The 21367-nt window shown below is 43.1% G+C and overlaps 2 protein-coding genes across 7 annotated transcripts in view; both read right to left on the bottom strand.

Annotated features, from left to right (window-relative positions):
- Nucleotides 1-16592, bottom strand: part of ARFGAP3 (ADP ribosylation factor GTPase activating protein 3) — a 30186-nt gene extending 13594 nt beyond the window's left edge. The window contains exons 1-7 of one of the 3 annotated variants that reach the window (XM_064166668.1): nt 16412-16591; nt 10793-10911; nt 8934-9006; nt 4570-4701; nt 2985-3068; nt 1298-1385; nt 888-944 (exon numbers count right to left, since the gene is read on the bottom strand). In XM_064166668.1, the coding sequence (XP_064022738.1) occupies nt 888-944; nt 1298-1385; nt 2985-3068; nt 4570-4701; nt 8934-9006; nt 10793-10911; nt 16412-16480 (622 nt within the window). In that variant the 5' untranslated portion in view covers nt 16481-16591. Of the gene's footprint in view, nt 1-887; nt 945-1297; nt 1386-2984; nt 3069-4569; nt 4702-8933; nt 9007-10792; nt 10912-16411 lie in introns of all 3 variants that reach the window. The other 2 variants (XM_064166670.1, XM_064166669.1) reach the window with 2 other exon arrangements.
- Nucleotides 16593-18920: 2328 nt separating this feature from the next.
- Nucleotides 18921-21367, bottom strand: part of PACSIN2 (protein kinase C and casein kinase substrate in neurons 2) — a 64504-nt gene continuing 62057 nt past the window's right edge. For all 4 annotated transcript variants that reach the window (XM_064166431.1, XM_064166430.1, XM_064166432.1 and 1 more), the window contains one exon: nt 18921-20755. In XM_064166431.1, coding sequence (XP_064022501.1) covers nt 20643-20755 — 113 coding nt within the window. In that variant the 3' untranslated portion in view covers nt 18921-20642. The remainder of the gene's footprint in view (nt 20756-21367) is intronic.

The raw sequence follows: 21367 nt of genomic DNA, 5'->3' as shown, positions 1-21367 counted from the left end.
TCCTTATACTATGACATACTCTTTAGTGTTAAGTCAGTGAAGATCCTGGGCACTGAAAACATTGCATTGCAACCCCAAGATTTTTCCAGTGTAAATTTTTTTGTTCAGTTTTCTGAAAAGGGACCAAAAACTAGGCCTAGATAGAAAGACTAACCTATTGGTACAAGAGGGGCTTGCTCAACAGAAATAACAAGCCAGAGATCACTGCACCATGTGCTTTCAGTGCAGAATTTAACACAGTCTGACAGGAAGTGTAAATCACTTTTAGTAGGTGTGATGTATGCAGCATCTAAATTCATCAGGTCAGCTAAGAGAGATAAAACCAGAACAACACTGACTCCTTAGGAGTACAGTTTGACAGAAAAAGTTGTAAGACAAAGTCAGGTTTTTCAGCTAAGTCATGCACACTGTGGCATTAAAGCAAGAATTCCACACCTCTTCCCAGTCATACATTCTCTGCACAATGTTACAATGCAGACGAGCACCTCAGCTGGCTTAACAGTGACCTTTGAAAGCACATGCTGAACTCTGAGCAGGAGTGTTTGCAAACAAGGAAGAAAATCTGGAGCAGAGAAAATATTTCTTTTAATGTTTTGGCCCTCTACAGGCTCCTTCTCTGGAGACTTTAAAGACCTTTTGAAGTGAGTCCAGAGGAGGCCATAGCTCTGCTATGAGGACAGACTATGGGAATTGGGGCTCTTCAGCCTGCAGAAGAGGAGAGGCTTTGAGGAGACCTGGTAGTAGCCTTCCAGTTTTTCAGCTAAGTCATGCAGGCTGTGGTATTAAAGTGAGGATGTCACACATCTTCCCAGTCATACATTCTCTGTACAAACAGGTACTTAAGTACATTATTCTGACTGCTATATTCCTCTGCTTACATCCATTACCTAATGCAGCTTTTGGTGATGTACTAAGGCAGTCAACACTTGGTCCATGTTCTGGTCCTAAAACAATGAGTAACAAGGGTAAGAATATCAGAATGTTTAAAATACCAAAGCACAACTCGCTGTACTCAGGGTACTGTTTGGTATTTGTTATTTCTATCATGGCTTTACTAGTTACTAGAAGAGCAGGAGGCACCCAAAGATTCATCTGAAGTCTGTTTGAATACAAATTTATGTCTATGAAACATCATTAAAGGAACATGCAGTCCCACACATTCTAGCATAACACTTCTAAAAAGTCCTTTCTCTCCAAATTAGCATGGTTAGATTATTATGAAAGTGGGAGGAAAAGAGTTAAGCCAAGGGACTAGACAGAAAAGTGCAGCTTTTTGTTAACAAAGAATCAGTCAAACCTTCAGAGCATTCAGGAGTATTTTCTGAAGTCTTCTGCTGTAGGGAGACTTGCTCTGGCTCTGATAACACCCACTCTGTATTCTTCACCTTGAAAAAAAATCACAAAATCAAAAGTGCACACAAGACAGAATGCAATAAATACAAGCACCAAGCTCAAAGACTGCCTAAGCACCACTGTTTAGTTAATATTGGGTTCTTATGATTATAGAGTGTAGGTTTAAAACCTGCTTTCAGAAGGGCAGCTATTACAGTTGTAAGAAATGCCTTATTCAAAGCAAGCTGGTTTCAAACCTGCCATCAAAACTGGGAATCAAACTCAGTGACACTATCCAAGCATTAGAGAGCAGGCATGCCTTTATTACAGCATGCTGGGGTGCATGGCAACTGCTCCCCAGAGCATGCCCACCAGCAGAGAGTTCTCCTGGCTATTTACAGATGAGCTTTACAAAGTATCACCTGTCTAATACAAGTATTCCTCCTATCTGTTACTTATTCATGGGGCATAACTCGGCAAAGTATCTGCGTGTCTGCACTTGCAGGAGAGGTCTGGGGTCACAGATCTCCCTCCTCACGTTATCCTTTCACGGCACCAAGAACACTTCACAGGATCAGAGTATGTTAGGGGTTGGAAGGGACCTCCGTAGATCGTAGAGTCCACCCTTCCTGCCAGAGCAGGCTGACAGGCTCTAGCTCAGGTCATACAGGAATGCAGACAGACAGGGCTTAAAAGTCTCCAGAGAAGGAGACTCAACAGCTTCTCTGGGGAGCCTGTTCTAGTGCTCTGTGACCCTCACAGTCAAGAAGTTCTTCCTCATGTTGAGGTGGAACTTCCTGTGCTGTAGTTTATACACATTACCCATTGTCCTGTCACAGGGTGCAACTGAGAAGAGTTTGTCCCCTCCCTTTTCATCTCCAGCCCCCAAATACCAGACACAACAGAAACTCCAGAACAATCATCTGTGACATAAACACCATAAGGAGACAGGATCAGCTAAACAAAAAACAACAGCAGCAGTAGCCTTCAGAAAGTTACTTGAACATCTTCAAAGAGGATGTAAGTATTTTGGACGAAGAAATAAAGGCTTCTGCTTAGCAAATGTTTCAAGAACTGTTAAAATTCACTGGTTAAAATCCAAAGTTAGCACACAGTATATTTTAGTCAGAGCACTCTCAAACAACATTTCATGTGTCCAAGTGCAACTGAATGCTTAAAAAAATACAGAATCATAGAATGGTTTAGGTTGGAAGGGACCTCAGAGGTCATCCAGTTCCAACCCCCTGCCACAGGCAGGCACACCTCCCACTGGAACAGGTTGCTCAAGGCTGCATCCAACCCGGCCTTGAACACCTCCAGGGAGGGAGCAGCCACAGCCTCCCTGGGCATCCTGAGACAGTGTCTCACTGCCCTCACTGCAGACAACTTCTTCCTAACATCCAGTTTCAATCTCCCCTCTGCCAGTTTAAACTATAAACACAGAGCTTTATTCAACGTTTAGCTATTATTTGTGTCATTCTAAATTAGCACCTCAGAAATTGGGTCATACCCAGGAAGAATTTTGAGACCCACAGCAGGAAAGGCAGACCGATGTTAACTCACTGATCTACCCTTACTCTATAAGGTTTTCTTTCAAGGTTTCATATTCCTCACAGTTAACCTATCAAGACTTAAATGCAAATAATCAATACCTCGGGAGAAACATGAGATGCAAAAAAGTCTTCCTCTTTGTTTTGAGGTGACACAGGAGGCATTCCGCATCCATCTGTCCACAGCTAGAATTAAAAGAGAGAGAGATAATGTTACAGGACAACTACATCATGTTTTTTTAATGCATTCATTTTACAACTATTTTTGTTTTTCCAGGCTATGATTGATTTTTTTTTCCTGGTACATAATTTTTCCTAACAAACTGATTTGTGCTTTGATGTGTGGCATTCTCCTTTTTTCTTTCATCTATCTTTTATGTGTTCCTTCAGATTATCCACTTCCTTCCTAACAAAGCAGTAATATTTGTTGTCATTAAAGCTTTGTAATAAGTTATGTTTTTTTCATATGGTATTTTCTTGCTAATGTTCTTATTTTGTCCAAAGTTAAAAACCAAACCAAAACAAACAACAAATGAAAACACAAACCCCAAACCCATGAAAACTTAACACTAGCAGCAATTGAAAACAGTTTTCAGAACTGTACCAGTGTGGTCTGCAGAGTCTGAAAACCTCTGCTACAGTGAAAGCAGACTGAAAAGATGCTGACAGCTTAGAGCAAGGTTTGATACTGGGGTGCACAGAAGAGCCCACGGTGCCACAGATCATTCTTAGCATTGTGCAGCACAGAACTACAACCTGCACTCCAAGGACCTTCATATGCAAATCATTTTTGTTGTGCAATAAAACGAGTATCATTTGGAATCACAGCTGCAAACAAGTTTTCATTTTGAAGACTAAAGTTTCTGCCTATAACTCCTGTAGGTTACTGCAAACATTAACATTTAATAACGCAGCAACAAAACATCCAGCTGTCCTCTATCTCAGTGGTCTTCTGCAAACAAAAAAAGGTAAGCTGAAAAGGTGGAGAGAGGTTCTCCTGCCCCTCTACTCTGCTGAGGCTGCATCTGGTGTACTGTGTCCAGTTCTGGGCCCCTCAGTTCAAGAGGGACATGGAACTGCTTGAGAGAGTCCAGTGCAAAAGACGATAAAGGGAATGGAACATCTCTCTTAAGAGGAAAAGCTGAGGGAGCTGGGGCTGTGCTGCTTGCAGAAGAGGAGACTGAGAGGTGACTGCATCAGTGTTTGTAAATATGTAAAGGTGAGTGCCAGGAGGCTAGAGCCAGGCTCTGCTTGGTGATGCCCAGTGACAAGACAAGGGGAAATGGGTGGAAGTTGAGGCATAAGAAGCTCCATGTAAACACAAGGAGGACTTTTTCCCTGTGAGGGTAACAGAACCCTGGAACAAGCTGCCCAGGGTGGGCTGTGGAGTCTCCCTCTCCAGAGATGTTCAAAACCCACATGGATGTGTTCCTGTGTGATCTGCTCTGGGTGATCCTGCTCTGGCAAGGGGGTTGGACTGGAAGAGCTTTCAAAGTCCCTTCTGGCCTCTGACATTCTGTGATTCTGTGAAAACAGTTTACTCTCCAGCTTAGCTATTCACTGCAATGTGTACCTCCTGAAGACAGACAATATTTTGCATTACTAATTAGAAACTTCAACTGACTCAAAAGGGGAAGAAGATAAAGTTTTTCAGAAATCTTAACAACACAGGGCAAGCACTACTCACATCAGTACCATACTTTCTTGTTGCCTGTGTGGCAAGAGATTTAATCTTCTCCTTGTAAAGCTGGGCACCACGGCTGTTGTACTTGGCATTGGTGTCATTGGTAGTGCATCCATGTTGATGGAAAAAAGCAGACTATGAAGGAGAACACAGAAAATGCTATGAGAAACATTAAAAAATTAACAGGCTTCAATACAACACATATAGTGAGGCAGTAAAATTCTCTGTTCCTCTACCCAAACCTAATGTTTTAAATTATGAAGTCTGTGTAGATACCTAAAATAAGAAAACTCCTTTCTGGTAACCTCTTTTATGCATAAATAAAACAACTGAAATAACCAAATATATTAGTGGGAAGTTTTAAAAGCATGCACAACTGCAAGCTTGACACCATTATATACAAAGAGTCCTAGTTCTAAAAAAGTAAGCATAGAAAAGAAGAGGCAAAACTGATTTGTCAGAGCTGCCCTTAAAAGGGTATTCCCAATACTCTAAGAGATACTGTTCATCATCTCTAACATCCTAGAGAACACAAGGTTATGTTCACCAGTATCAAAATGACTCTGTAAAAGCGGTCTTCCTTCAGAAGAAAACTGTGTGTAGGCACACCTATATGTAACCATATATATTTGTATGCTTGTGCATGTATAGGCAAATACACAAATGAAGATATTTATTCTCATATTCAGCCTGCAGAAGACTCTGGGAGGACCTTGGAACTGCCCTCCAATACCTAAAAGAGAACCTGCAGAAAGGCTGCAGAGGGACCTTTTACAAGAATGCCCACTCACAGACCAAGGAGGAATGGATTTAAATTGAAGGAGAATAGGTTTACATCTTGGGAAGAAATTCTTCCCTGCAAGGATGACAAGAGTCTGGAATGCATTGTCCAGAGAGGCTGTGGATGTTCCCTCCCTGGAGATGTTGAAGGTCAGGTTGGATGGGTCTTGAGTAACCTAATCTAGCTGAGAGGTGCCCATGGCAGTGAGGTCAGAATAGATGATCTCTAGGGTCTCTTCCAGCCTATGCCATTCTACAACTCTGTGATCTTAAACCAAAAGCAAATGGATACATTCAAACCAGATTTCCACAAGTTGTTTGAAAGATGAAAAGGAAGAAAAAAAATTATCTCAGTACCAAGAGTTTACTATCAAATCATCATTTCTGTGCAGGGGAATACTCAGACCTTTATAACAAAACATAACATACAAGTTTCTGCTAGGATCAGTAAGCCCAGATAACAGAAGGGTATAGCCTTACATGCTGCAATTGCAAAGCATAAATATAGTGTACAAGGTCTTGTAATGACAGGATGAGGAGTAATGGGTTTAAACTGGCAGAGGGGAGATTTAAACTGGATGTTAGGAAGAAGTTGTTTGCAGTGAGGGTGGTGAGACGCTGGCACAGGTTGCCCAGGGAGGTTGTGGCTGCTCCCTCCCTGGAGATGTTCAAGGCCAGGTTGGATGACGTCTTGAGCAACCTGTTCTTGTGGGAGGTGTCCCTGCCTATGGTGAGGAGTTGGGACTAGATGATCCAAAATAAACCATTCTATGATTCTATACCTGACTTTGTATATAAATTGAGCAACAGCTGTGAGGGGGAAAAACAACACCTCTCAAATTCTGTGATCGCAGAAGAAACAGCCACAATCACAGATGCCAAAATGATCAATCATTTTTGCAATTAAATATATACAGCCTTTCTTTGGCAAACATTAATTCCAGTCATCGTAAGAGATTTATTCTAAAACCAAAAGGAACTAAGAATGCTTCAGACTTCGTAGCAATCCGATGCATAGCCAGGACATTATCAGGCATCATTAAGCAATTATAGAATACAAATTGACTGTTAATCTGAGAGTGCTTCTAAACAGCAGATTTAACTGGAACATTTAATTGAAACAAAAAGGGAATGATTTTTTTTACTGCAATTGTAAGCAACAGAATTACCAGCAACAGAACAAGGGGACACAGTCTCGAGTTGTGCCGGGGGAGGTATAAACTGGATGTTAGGAGTAAGCTCTTTACAGAGAGAGTGATTTGCACTGGAATGGGCTGCCCAGAGAGGTGGTGGAGTCGCCATCCCTGGAGGTGTTCAAGGAAAGACTGGATGGGGCATTTAGTGCCATGGTGTAGACAACTGGCTAGGGCTGGGTGCTAGGTTGGACTGGATGAGCTTGAAAGTCTCTTCTGATCTGGCTGATTCTAAGGAAGATGTTCTAAGGAAAATGTTCATTTTGTTTTTTAAAATGTCCAGGCAGTTTACTGAACTGTTCTTTACAGCTTCCTTCAGCTACTAATCTTCCTAGGAAACCCAAAACAGGTCACTGTGAATTTGAGGTATTTGAGGGGTAGCTGTGGGGTATGTTACACATCTTGGTAAAATGTGTGATAGGAAACAGTGACATCCAAGAAAGAAGACAAAAACTCCTAAAAGTAACTAATTAAGGCTTACTGTTATTCCTCTATTACTATGCTTTCTGTGATTAACTGAAGCACTTTTCAAACTCTGCCATCTGTTATTTCCAACTAGCAAAGTTTATGGAGTTTAATCAGAGCTTCCAACCCTTTGGCTAAAAACACCCCCACTATTTTTTCACATAAAATCTCCCTATCCAAATTAATCAAAACTGTAAGTTCTATCTACTAAGTGGAATAACAGAAACTCGACAAATAAATTAATACAACAGCAGTATTAATACAGACAGATGCAACTTAGAAAGGACAGGCAGAAGAAAAAGACAACAGATGCAGTGCAAGTGCTCAGATCTCTAAGCCAGAGACAATGACCTGCTGAGTGCCTAATTCAAAGAAGAAAAGGTTGACTGGAAAACACAGCAGTGGAAAAGAAATAATAATGATGCTCAGTTAATAATTTTCTTTGTACAGAAATAGGAAACAAAAAAACAGCAGAATATTAAAGTGGTAACCTTAAGAAAGCAGATTGTTAAGAAAATTGTTAAGAAAAAGCCTGTGGAAAGCACATTTGGGTGAAGTTTCTTAAAGAAACATTAAGGTCAAAGAATAAATGAAGAAAGGTAAGGGGTAGGCTTCCAGGGAATTAAAGTTGAAATTTCTTCGGGAAACTGCAAGTTTCCATATTGTGTAGGTCAACTTAGGGAAGCAGTCTCAGCCACTGGTGGTCAATCTTCAAAAAAAGAGGAAAACCTCTTCTAAAAAAGATATCAAGAACAGTACAGCAGTCAGCATAGCTTCAGTTTACAGAACTGATGTGTAACAAACTTATTTGTGAGTATGTAAAAAGTGAAATTCAAAGTTACAGCCAGTGTAAACTGGCTCAAACCATAACACTGCTGTTTCCTCTCTGACAGTGCAGTATGTGCTGTCTGTACATCAGTTTTACCTCAGGTATAAATCAGATCTTAACTTCATTGCGACTTTGACAGTTCATGTGATTTTTGGCACAGTATTTTTCATCAATGATGAATGATCAGAGGAAGATGCCTGTAAGCTAGGTTTACAAACTGTTGGAAAGCCTTTCAGCAGCTTCCCTCTTAAATCAGAGATGTAGTGACAAGGAATGTGATCTGGCTTTTTCAGTGATGTTTCATGACAATAATAATAAAACATCTGAAAGTTATGCCAAGATACAAAAGTTGCAAGAAGAATTAAGTCAATACTCAAAGAAATTATTCAAATGAGGTGGGAAAAGAGAGAGGAGAGGAGAGGAGGAGGAGAGGAGGAGAGGAGGAGAGGAGGAGAGGAGGAGAGGAGGAGAGGAGGAGAGGAGGAGAGGAGGAGAGGAGGAGAGGAGGAGAGGAGGAGAGGAGGAGAGGAGGAGAGGAGGAGAGGAGGAGAGGAGGAGAGGAGGAGAGGAGGAGAGGAGGAGAGGAGGAGAGGAGGAGAGAGAGGAGAGGGAGGAGAGGAGAGGAGGAGAGGAGGAGAGGAGGAGAGGAGGAGAGGAGGAGAGGAGGAGAGGAGGAGAGGAGGAGAGGAGGAGAGGAGGAGAGGAGGAGAGGAGGAGAGGAGGAGAGGAGGAGAGGAGGAGAGGAGGAGAGGAGGAGAGGAGGAGAGGAGGAGAGGAGGAGAGGAGGAGAGGAGGAGAGGAGGAGAGGAGGAGAGGAGGAGAGGAGGAGAGGAGGAGAGGAGGAGAGGAGGAGAGGAGGAGAGGAGGAGAGGAGGAGAGGAGGAGAGGAGGAGAGGAGGAGAGGAGGAGAGGAGGAGAGGAGAGAGAGGAGAGAGAGGAGAGAGAGGAGAGAGAGAAGGGGAAGGGAGAGGAGAGAAAGGGAGGGGAGAAAAAAAGAGAAATGGACAGGCAAAATCAAATGTCCCCAAGATGTGAGTCAATAAGGACAGACAATAGCTTCCAATCCTTCTGCATCTTGCAAAGCAAATAAGAGTACTTACAGCATTTGCATTTCCTCCAACTTGCATGCATCTCAGCTGAAACCAAGACCAATTGGAATCCAGTTCTGTAGATCTAGACAGAGGGAAACATATTTTTGTTATCTCCAAAGCCATTTAAAATATTTTTTGTTGTTTTTTTAAAGCATTTCTCTCTCCTCCCTTTTGTTTGGTAAAGTGAAAAACATGCATCTACAAACAAACAAACAAAAAAGCCCCAAGCACACAAATGTGCAACAACACACAATGGGCAAAATACATTAAAAAAGCCGTGGAGAACTGTCACAGCTTTTCTGTCAAAGCTTGAAAAAGCTGCATCCTCTGGTTGACAGGTTTTCCCTTGTAAAAAGCAGCAGTAAGATACATTTAGTGGAATTATGCTTGAACTTTCTTACCAGCAGATAACAGGCACACAGAATGGGCAAAGGAACCATCTGAATGTTGTATGACATGAAAAATTTGGGGCTCAGTGACCAGGAGTAGAATTAATACTGTGATGATTAGTAATGGATTTCTGAGAGGCCTCTTATAATGCTCTTCTATATAGTGGTTGGATTAATGATCTTAAAGGTCTTTTCCAACAGAAACAATTCTGTGATTGTGGCCTCAAGCTGAGACTGGGTAGGTTTAGATTAGATAGTAGGAAAAAGTTTTTCACAGACAGAGTGATCAGATGCTGGAATGAGCTGCCCAGGGAAGTGGTGGAGTCACCAACCCCAGATGTGTTTAAGGGTCGTTTGGATGGGGTGCTTAGATTCAAGGTGCATCTGTAGAGTAGGGTTCTAGGTTGGACTTGGTGATCCTGGGGGTTTTTTCCAACCTGGATGTTTCTGTCATTCTGTGATGAAATTTTCTATGAAAAACTTCTATGAATTTTCTATGAAAATGCAGCAAATAAAGAATTTTAGCTGACAGAAAACAGCTTTTATCTGAAATCCACTCCTGTATGCATTGTTCTCATTTCAAACAGAAATTTCAAATATGTAATTATTACAAGAAAAAGGTCATCTGTGAGGATACTCACTGAAATATGCCAAGTCCAGGGTGCAGATTTTACTGCACCAACTGACTAAGGTAAGGTAAACAGCAGCCAAAAAGCAAGCTGGGGAGGGGCCCTTTAGGATGTCACATTATGATAGGATTAGGGGGAATGGAACAAAGTGAATGGGTAGATGCAAACTAGATGTTAGGAAGAAGTGCTTCAGGATGAGGGTGGTGAGAGCCTGGAATAGATTGCCCAGGGAGGTGGTGCAAGTCCCATCCCAGAGGTGTTTAAGGCCAGGCTGGATGAGGCTCTAGACAGCCTGATCTAGTGTGAGGTGTCCCTGCCCATGGCAGGGGGGTTGGAACTAGATGATCCTTGTGGTCCCTTCCAACCCTGACTGATTCTAGGATTACACCAGTACTAGCACTAACACCATAATGGACCACTACAGGAAGCCAAATGCTGCTTAGCTTACTGAACTGGCTTGCTGGTGGTCAGATTACCTTCATGACCAATATACTGTCACTCTGCTAAAGAAAATAAGCTAGTATTTGCCTCAGTCTTGATTTGGAGGAATGATAAAATGCTTGAACATGCTTAGTCCATTCTTCATTTTTATAATCTTTGATGTAGAAACAGACCTGCCAAGAAATGCAGGCAACAAACACAACAATCAGGTAATGGGAAAGGGTGCACAATACAAACTGTACTGAACCCTACCTATTTACCAGATAAATCAAAGCCAATGCAAACATGAAAAAGGTCTGAAACGGCAGCTGACAAAGAATGGGTTTTCCTTTCTGAGCTGGTAGCTGACCAAAGAAAGGGCAACAGTAAAAGATGCAATGTTTACTATAAAACATTAAAAGCTACTTACCGAATGAAACTCAAATGAACCCCAAGTGATCGATGGGTCCCTGAACAATCAATACAGAGAAAAACTCCATATGTTATGCTTGCCCAGCTAGGGTTCTTCGCTCCACAGTCAAAACACACCTTAAAGAAATACATACCTTAAAGATAAGTAACAGGACTTAAGCACATCATCTTACAGCTGTATTATACAGTCAATGCTAAAAACCTTGTGGTGACAAAACTTCATTAACTCATCCTTACATTCACCTGTTTGCTGACACAGCAACTTCACAGCATCCTAATTCTGCAAAGAGAAGTTACGTCAGACACTCACACTTGTGTGTCTTTGTCCTAATTAGACAGGGCTACGTGCCTCCCCCATTTCCAGCTGCAACCAGGGTAACAGGGAGTTAGGGGAAAAAAACAGTTAACATCTCTTCATGTATGCCATATTCTAAGAAAACACAGAGCCTCAGCAGTCAGAACTCATTCTCTTTCTTCTCAATTATCTCCATTCTTTGAAGTAGTTCCTTAAAAAACAACACAAGTCTCATTTTCATTTTAAATTGGCTATCATCAGCCTTTTTCTTACAAGGTCAAAAAGAGGTTGGGGACAACAAAAGAGGAGAAGATTCTACTTAGAACCAACAGTATCAGAACAGCCGTGGTCTCGCTTCTAATACTCTAATACAGGTGGGCAAAGCAGACTCACAGTCCTAAACCTTGTGGTAGTTCCCTGCAGCACAAATGGGAAAGGAGAATCTTGAGTGTCAGTGGGTGGTTTAAAAACCCCAACTATTAAAACCTCATGTAAAAGTTCAGCTATACACATCCCTAAATATTCTCTCCCCATCCTCTGCATTTCTTAAAAGGACTTCTTACAAGTCAACTGCATCACCTTCGATGGAACCACAAAGCTGTATCTTTACTCATGCAGGATTCTATCAGCTATTTACCACACCCCCATGAAAATTACTCATATGCCTAAAAACTGTAGCTTGCAGGGATGTGATGCAAGTAGGGACATCTAATTTTCTTGTGAACATGATGTAAAAACTGCCACTTCCATTATGTTATGCAACAGAAACAGAAGATGGTTCCATTCTTAGACTCCTTTTGCTTAGTTTTCTCAATTTTTGAAGTGCTTCCCACCATGTAAATAGTAGTAAGAATTAGACAAAAAAAACCAAAACCAAACCCTAAAACCGATTTCAGAGTGACCTTATGAAATTGCTCCCATTTTGAAAACAAATAAAGTGTATTTTCTGTACGGATTTAGGTACAACTAAGATACCAAAATCATTACAACAATAAATCTGAAGGATATGCTTAAATAAGGAATCACTTTCAAAACACATTTGCATTGTTTTTGCTGATTTTGTATTCAAGCATTCCAGGAGAGCCTACGTTAAGTAACAGCTGCTTTGAATTAAAGAGACAAATGTCCTAATCTAGTAGTCAGGCATCAGAATAGGTTGCAGAGGTAGGTGGTGGAGTCACAGTCCTTGGGAGTGAAACCGCTCCTGTTCAAGTGGTGTGTGGACATGGTAGTTCAGGACATTAACGGTCAGGGTGGTCTTACTTCAATGTTTGGACTCAATGATTTTAAAAGCCTTTTCCAATCAGAACAGTTCTATGATTTTAAGTTGTCTGTACCTGAGCAAACACCAAGACTGGGGTATAATCCACAGCAAGCAGTCATTAAATCATACAACATCCACCTGGTACAACATGTCTTTGTTAACAAATTATGTACAGTTATGGAAATGCAGTAACACATGGGCTGTAAAAATGTTCATTTTGGTACTTCAGAAGAAGCAAGTTCAGCAACCTTAACCCTGAGGTCATGGTCATTTAGACACTTCCAGCCTCCTCTGTGGTGGGTCTACCACCAATGAGCAGTTCTGCATCTTCTAGTGTCCAAGGCTACCCTCACTCACTGCTGCATCAATACTAAACAAACTACAGCTCAAGAGAGACAGTTTCACACCTGGTCAAAGGTGATCCAGTTCCACACAGCTACTCTCTTAACCATTATCATAGACAGATACACTTTCCTTCTCTTGCATCAGCAATGATAATCATACTTGCTGACCCTACTAGAAGCCAGCACAGCACTGCTTTGACTCAGAGCAAAGGTAGGTCCAACTCACACTGCAACCACATGACCAGCATGTCAACATAAGGGAGGGAACAGGCATGTTTGCCACAGGAAGAAGACAGGATTGCCCTTTTTGGAAGTGTCTTGGTCTTAGAATGACTGAAGTGAGACATGGTACACTACACTCTGAGGCAAAAAGACCCTTGTCCTCCAGTGTGTTTCCAACATGCACACAAAACACACCATGATGACACAATGGAGCAAACGATAAACCACTGCCATGACACACAGAATTAGTTATCAGCCTGTTTAGGTCCTTGATCTGGGTGTGCAGAGACATGAATACTATCATCAACAAAATAAAAGAAGAGGAGAGGGAGGGAGAGGAGGGAGAGGAGGGAGAGGAGGGAGAGGAGGGAGAGGAGGGAGAGGAGGGAGAGGAGGGAGAGGAGGGAGAGAGAGGAGGGAGGGAAGGGAGGGAGGGAGAGGAAGGAGGGAGGGGAGGAAGGGGAGGGAGGGAGAGGAGGGAGAGAAAAACTAACCATTTCAAAGGAACAGATCTATGATAGATTACAGAAGGGTTGGAGACGGGATTTCTGAAGATCACCTAGTTCCACAGCCCTACTAGAGCAGAATCACCTCAAGTAAATCACACAGGAACATGTCCAGGATGGTTTGGAATGCCTCCAGAGATGAAGACTCCATAACCTGTCTGGGCAGCCTCTGATTAAAAGAGACTACACAGCACAGCATCAAAAGGTGCAGGTCTTCAAAACAAGCACACTTGACAAACACTCAGATAAACAGTATCACATAATTTAGGGGCTAGAAAGATTTTTTTTTTTACATATAAAAACCACATCCTATTTAATAACTGCAACACATTTGTTAAGTGTTGACAGGTAGCTCTCTATCCTTTAATATCTAAAGACACACCAAGAACTCATAAACATTGTTTCACATGCTACAAAAAGATCAAATTACAGAAAATTAATTTCAACACAACTATTAAAGCATCATTTTAAACACATTGTAATCCACAAATTAAGCTGCACATTTATTTAAATGGATTTTCCTAAGCTCTGTTAAGAGATCTTGAGACACACTGTCAAACTGTGCCAGAGCAGATGTGGGATGGATGTTAGGAAGATGTTCTTCATGGAGAGTGATTGCCCATTGGAATGGGCTGCCTGGGGAGGTGGTGGAGTCACCATTCCTGGAGGTGTTCAAGAGGAGGCTGGATGAGGCACTTGGTGCCAGGGATTCAGTTAATTAGAAGGGTGAGGCGATAGGTTGGACTCAATGATCTTAGAGGTCTTTTCCAACCTGGTTAATTCTGTGATTCTGTTGTATTAGTTCTTCATCTTAAATAAGTTTTAAATAGAATGGATCATTTAGAATAATTATATTGTGTGATTTACTGTACTGTTTGGGTAGCTCAACTTACTTAGCATGAGTAGATGGATTTGCCAAAGCCTGAGGCCACAAGCTGTAAACTTTTAACCTGTGTACAAATTCACTTGAACAGAAATTGTATCTATTCAAGCAAGACAAAACCTACAGAGCCAAAACAACCCAAAAGATGAGGATAGAGGCATAAACAGCAGCTGCAACTAGTTGAGATAACAGTCTGCTGCCTGCAGACAGTGAAGGAGTCCCATAACGAGTCAGAATGTGTCACAGGATCTCTGCGCAGAATCACCATTGGAGCAAAGGGTGCATGAAATGCATGTGAAGGGTGGGTGAGCAGTCTGTAAGGCTACAAACACCCAGGGAAGAGAAAGGAAAGGGTTGTTTGCGATCCCTCTCCAGAGGCACCATGCTTCAGCTGTCCCCACTGCTGGATCATTCTACTGATTTTGTTTTGTTGTTCTTCTGGTTGGTTGTTTCGGGTTGGGTTTTTTTCTTGAGATCTGATGCATGAGACTCTGCTTTGGCAAGCCTAAGGAAGAGTGAAGCAACTAACACCAGGCACCTTGACTGGACTCCACTGTTGATGCTTTCCATCCTCCTTCGTCTTTTTATGGGTCAGAGAAATTTGGCTTCATTGTGGTGCTAATACGAGTTCTCTGCACCTGAACTTCATCCAAACCTCACACCACCTGAACGGCAGCACACGCAGTGCCAAGACCGCTTTGTTAACGCTGGCATTAAGTTTCTCTGTAGCACCTGACACGTTTGCAAGCAGAGACAGATATGCCTGAGCAACCACAGGTGTTAGAACTACCTCACTGAGCTGAGTACAGTAACAATGAATTCAGAATTGCTCGAGGCACTCCACCATCAGGTCTTCTATCCTCACCAGCCACCCGTGGCACCTTCTGACTCTCTTGTGATCCCAATACAGAAAAAGCACCACAACAGCATTACAGACTACCCAACCTCCTGACACAGTGTGTGAATTTCAGGAGGCTGGCAAAACATCTTCTCTGACTCTCGCTTTGGAATTAAGTCCTTTCTTCGGTATTTTTTTTGCCCCGTTGTAAAGGAAAGTTTTAGGAACTCTTGTTCCTAAATAATGATTGTTTCATCTTCGAGCTCTACTTTCTGAGAAACCAGATGTGTGTGTTCATGGTCCTTACAAGTCTTAATGATTTGTGTTCAAAATGTGGAAATCAGTTTTGGACCACAGACTTCTAGACTCACATATTCACCGAAAACAAAACCGAAATCTTTCTTCATAACCCTAACATATGTTTTCAGGTATGCCCACAGCGTACATCATAAAGCCAAGACAACGAAGCAGACGGCACTAAAAGGCAGCACAGGAACACCTAACTGCGGTCAGTACTTCTGCCACCCAACACGACTGCCGTGTCTCCTGGCCGCCTGAGGCACTCTTCCCGGTGAACAGCTAGCCACCACACACCTCCGTACCGAATGGACACCGGGATGCCAACACAGCTTCACGACACTCACAAGTTATAGTCGCTACTGAACAAGTGCAAAGTGCTGAGAAAATAGGAAACGTTTATCCCCACAGAAGCAGCTGTGCCACGACAGGCTTTGCTTCTTTGAGAGGGGAAAAAGGGACACACACACACGCAAAAAACCAGGGAAAGGGGAAAAGACAGCGAAGAGGCAAATCGCATTCAAGACTGCGTTGCTACGCGGGGGTCTGGGGTTCGGTTTCTATTTGCAGCTGCGCTGATCCGGCACCCGGGCGCCGCTGCGCTCCCCTCACTAAGGGCCTCCCCCAGCAGGCGCACCAGATCCCCCCGCGGACAGCTCGCCGGCTCGGCCGGGGCTGCCGAGCTGACGGAGAGAAGGACATTCCCCGCTTCTGGGATGGCCGCTCCCCGATGCCGCCGCCTGGCCCTTCCCTCGTCTCACAGCGGACCCCCACGGGCGCCAGCAGCCAGGCCGGGGGCCACAGTACGGCGCCGGGGGATCGGCGGGGCGGGGCGGGCCGCGCTCACTCCTCTTCCCCCGCCCCGCCGGCTTTGCAACGTGTCACAACGGCGCAGTACAGCCGCCGCCTGCTGCCCCCCCCGCACCCCCCCACCTCCCCGGGCCCCGACTCCGACCCAGCAGCCTTACCTTGTTGGTGGGGACGGAGCGGAGGCGCTTGAAGATGGCGGCGATGTCCTGTTTGCTGGGCTCGCCCATGGCGGCAGGTGGGAGCGCGCGGGGGGCCCGCGCAGGGAGAGGCTGCGCTGCCGCCGCGCGCCGCGGCACGCTCCGCTCTGCCCAGCAGCGGCCACGGCGCAGCCCTCAGCCCGGCAGGGCGCGGCCTGCGCTGCCGGCGTGGCGTGGCGCGGCAGGGCTGCGCTCTCCCCCGCCCGCCGGGGCTGCGCTCCCCCCGCCCGCCGGCACCTCCCCCGGTTGCTCCGGAGACGAGCGGCTGCAGTGCGTCAGCGCGGCCCGTTGGGCACGCTAGCCCTCAAGGGGTGAGGGTGGGGGATGGAAGCGCCGACGAGGCCGCGAAGAGCAGAACCTGAGGGACAGGCAGGAAAGCCGCGGGAGAACATAGAGATGCCTGTTTCCTTTCAAGCCAAATGTTAAAGCACATTTTTGTGCCTGCGAAGAGACCCGATTCTGCTCATGGACTCAAGGCTCTTGTGCCTGGCAGGAACCTGTTCCCATACTTTCTCCTGCTCCCCTATCCCCTGCCGCAAAAGCCTTAGACTCCTGGATCTTGACACAGTCCTGTTAGGATGCATGAAATACAAAGAGAAAACTGATAAAGATAAGCTCTTGAAAACGATCTGTTTTGTAGATCTTTGGTTGATCTGATAACCAAGGATAGGCACTTGCGTCTGCACAGAGCTGTGAGGAATTACAGGTTCAGCTGCCACATAAGTGTCTCACAGCTCTGACCTATTTACTGCTATTCCCAACCTTTTAGCTCTGTGGAATGCTGTTAGTGATGTTCTCCAGTTATTATCAAAGCTTCCTGGGGTTTGCTTTCTCATACTGCTGTGAGAAAGGATAGAATATAGGCACAGTCCGAGGTTGTGTTAGCTAGATCTTCACTGGAGCCAGGGGGTATGCCTGAATTGTGCTTGATGTCTTTGGAAAACTTGGTCACACCGAGCAAAGTTTGTCACAGCTCACAGCTACATGGTGCATGATGAAAAGATGTTGCCTCATGACAGCAGTACAGGAAGTTTTATGCCAGCCTTACTCTGGTATCTTCAAAGACACAACAGTCCTAGAGATGTATCACTCCAGGACAAATGATCCATATAGAAAATCTCATCTCTAGAACAGAAAAAAAAACAACAAACAATCAAGCATCCAAATGCCTACTCCCATGAAATGCAAATTAAGTTTAGGAAATACATGCTGTGCAGAGTGGGAGTGAGGGCACCATCAGAAAGTTTTCAGATGACACCAAGTTGAGTGGTAACACTGATATGCCAGAGGGACAGGATGGCATCCAGAGGGACATGCACAAACTAGAGAGGTGGGCCCAGGTGAACCTCACAAGGTTCAACAAGAGCAAGTGCAGGGTTCTGCATCTGAGCCAGAACAATCCTCACTATTAATACAGACTGGGGGATGAGGTGACAGAAAGCAGCCCTGCAGAAAAGGGCTTGGGGGTGCTGGTGGACAAGAAGTTGATGCTGAGCAGACAGTGTGAGCTTGCAGCCCAGACGGCAAATGGCAGCCTGTGCTGTATCAAAAGCAGCACTGACAGCAGATCCAGAGAGGTGATTCTGCTTCTCTGTGCTGCTCTGGTGAGACCTCACCTGGAGTAGTGTATCCAGCTCTGGAGCCCTCAGTATAGGAAGGACATGGACCTGATGGAGCAGGTGCAGAGCAGGTCCATGAAAATGATCAGGAGGTTGGAGCACCTCTGCTATGAGGACTGGCTGAAGGAGCTGGGGTTGTTCAGCCTGGAGAAGAGAAGGCTCCAGGGAGATCTAGTAGTGGCCTTCCAGGACAAGGATGGACAGACTGTTTACAAAGGCCTGAAGGGAAAGGATGAGGGGAAGTGGCTTCAAACTAGAGAAGAGCAGATTTAGATTGGAAGTTAGGAACAAGTTCTTTACCATGAGGGTAGCAGAACACAATGTAACAACTGGAACAGGTTGCCCAGAGAGGTGGTTGGGGCCCCATCCTTGGAGATATTCAAGGTGAGGTCGAACAGGGCTCAGGGCAACCTGATCTAGTTGAGGATGCCCCTGCTTACTGCAGAGAGGGTTGGACCTTTGGAGGTCATTCCAACCCAGATTATTCTGTGATTCTATACTAATCAATGCCAGACAACAAGAAAACTGTCAGAAAAGAAAGTCAGATACTGCAGGAAAAAAAAATAGGTTAGTTGCTCACCAAAGCCATGTCAGACTTAACTAGACCACAGAATGCAGCATCACAGTGAACTCCGTGTATCCATAAAAGACAAGGGCTCTCCTCACATTCTACTTTGATGGAATGTCTTGCCAAGAGCCTTCTGGTTTTGGTTAACACCAAAGTGCCACTGATGTCTTACTCCTCTTTATGGCTTTTCTGGCAGACTTTGCCACCTTTGATTGCAATCAAACACTCAGATGATTTGCTTTGTAAGATGATTTTCACATACACTGAAATAGTAAGAGTTGCATTCTGTGTATTCAAGAGAGTAACAGATTTTATTGTTTCCTAAAATATTTTACAATAACAGAGAGAACCAAAGCAGTAATTCCTGACAATTTCTGTAACCATCTTGTGGATGAACAATTACATTGGCAAGTTGTCCTTGACAGACACACACATTCTGAGCTTGCACATTGTGACTCGTTGAAAGTGATGACTAGAAGTTCAAAAAGCAAACAAGAGAAGTTCAAGACCATTAACAGTGTTCTATAGTTACCTCATAATAGATTTGTTAGCTTCCTTACAGTGTAACTTTCTAACATAACAGATCTACTTAGCTGAAACTTAGAGTTCCTTAAAACATAAAGCTGTTGCAGTTTTACAACCCAGGTTTGCAGGTCTCAAATGCATACTCTACTGGACACGATTACAGATGACCAACTGCAAACAAATGTAATTTTTTTTACAGTGATCTGCTACAATAATCCCTGCAAGGAATAAAGCTAATATATTGTGACCCACAAATTTATCCACAAATACTGATTTTGAGTAGGTTAATGTACTTACTGTACTTCTGGAAAGAATCTAAATCACAGAATACTTCTGTCTATGGCACAGTAATGAATGTGGCAGGAAAGCAGATTTAAATATACCTATTAATTTATACTCTTAAACCAGTCTAAAATCTTATCAACATCAAAAGGCTTGATAACTAACAGCCATGCTCTTTGTATTTTGTAATATCAAATTATATGTACATATACACAACATAGATAGGCTCTTAATAAAAAGCATTTAATCTATTTTACAGTCTTCTCTCTTCAAAAAATTAAGTCTTCACAGATTTAACATTTCAAATCACCCCAAAATCATTAGCAGTTTAAAGGTGATTTCCCCCCTCCCACCCTGCAAACATGTGCTGGAAAGAGTTACTGTTCTGGGGCTTATGCATAATTTATCTTTCAAATGCCATTTAAGACACAGAAAATCTTTCAGTTTAAGTGTCACACCACATAAACAGCATTCACAATAGAATCCCAACCCATGACACCTACCAGTATCTCTGCTACAAATAACCTTCTGTAACAGATATTTATTAAATACAGTATTTGTTTTACAACTTCAAGCCATGCTGGCAACATGGTAAAGACTATTAGAACATAGAAAGAGTTTTCATTCAGTCATCTGGTTGTTAAATCTATCTCATAATTTAAGTATTAATTGATAAATCCAAGCATACAAAAAAAGGTGCTTAGCTACATAGCATTTAAATAAAAAAATACTGCATCTTTGAGACACCACTAAGAACAAGTAGAAAATTAACTATAGTAATCTTTAAAATGCAAATTGCATATTACTGAAGGTCACTTAAAATAATTGATTAAGCAAGAGTGCGTAAGCCACATACTTAGGGTAGGATGAAGCACAAGCATAGAAAAGGCTAAACTGTTCAGGACTCACAAGAACAGACCACGTGGGAAGAAAGAGCTTAAGAAGTACTTTTTCCTATGATACTAGTTCTTTTTTTCAACCTAGCCCCTTTCCTTGGCATTGTGCACAAGCTGTGAAAAGGATGACACATTGTTAGTTCCAACTTTTTGTCTTAAAATCAGCGTCATTTCAGTATCAAGCTCTCGCCTTTTCATTAAAATATGTACATTCTATACATCATTCATCTTTCTGGCTTTAAATAGATACTGTACAGGCCTACAGAGCTTTTGCAACACTTGTGTATTATCTCTCTCCTGTGTCACTGGATTGGTTCTACGTAATTTGCTGGGTATAAACCAACTTGGCCGTTGTCCAGACGTCCTTTGCACCAACCCTGCTCATCTTCATTCTCCATTTTAGTTAACTCATCCCCTGGGAAAAAAGAAAAGGAGCATTGTTAACCAAACTCTAACATTTAAGTAATGCCAGGAAGATATGACACTTATCTACATGTCCACTTTTCTTCCCCTGCCCACCCTAGACTCCTGTAGAAACCCTTCCTTCACGTTCTTCAAGCTTTTAATACTAAGAATACCACTTACAGAATTATATATGGGATGAAAAGCCTCCAGTTTCAGGAAAATAAAAAGCAGCAAGCTACTCTGAATCTAAAACATTACACTGATGGCACTTCAAAAAGGTCACAGCATTTTTAAAGGCACAATACAAACAAAGCCTTGAAGAGGTACAGTGTTATTGCACCATAAGATGAAGACAGTTCAGTTAGTACAACTACTCCTCTGTTTGATGTTTGCATTTAAGTAAGTAGAATAATCCTGCATTTATGACCCTCAGCAAAACGCCAGTGCAAGTGAAATAAATGTTTCTTTAGGCTCACATTCTTCTCAGAGTGGAAAATGCTACCAAAAATTAAGACATGGCAGTAAAATTCTCTGAAATGACACTTGCAGCTTTTCAGTATAACACTACTACACTGTGATGCAGAAAGATTTAAAGGAATCTTCTACCTCACGCTTTGTTACA

Source organism: Pogoniulus pusillus, chromosome 27 (genome assembly GCF_015220805.1).
Source record: "Pogoniulus pusillus isolate bPogPus1 chromosome 27, bPogPus1.pri, whole genome shotgun sequence".
Classification (NCBI taxonomy): Eukaryota; Metazoa; Chordata; class Aves; order Piciformes; family Lybiidae; genus Pogoniulus; species Pogoniulus pusillus.
This window is presented reverse-complemented; position numbering and strand designations above follow the sequence as displayed.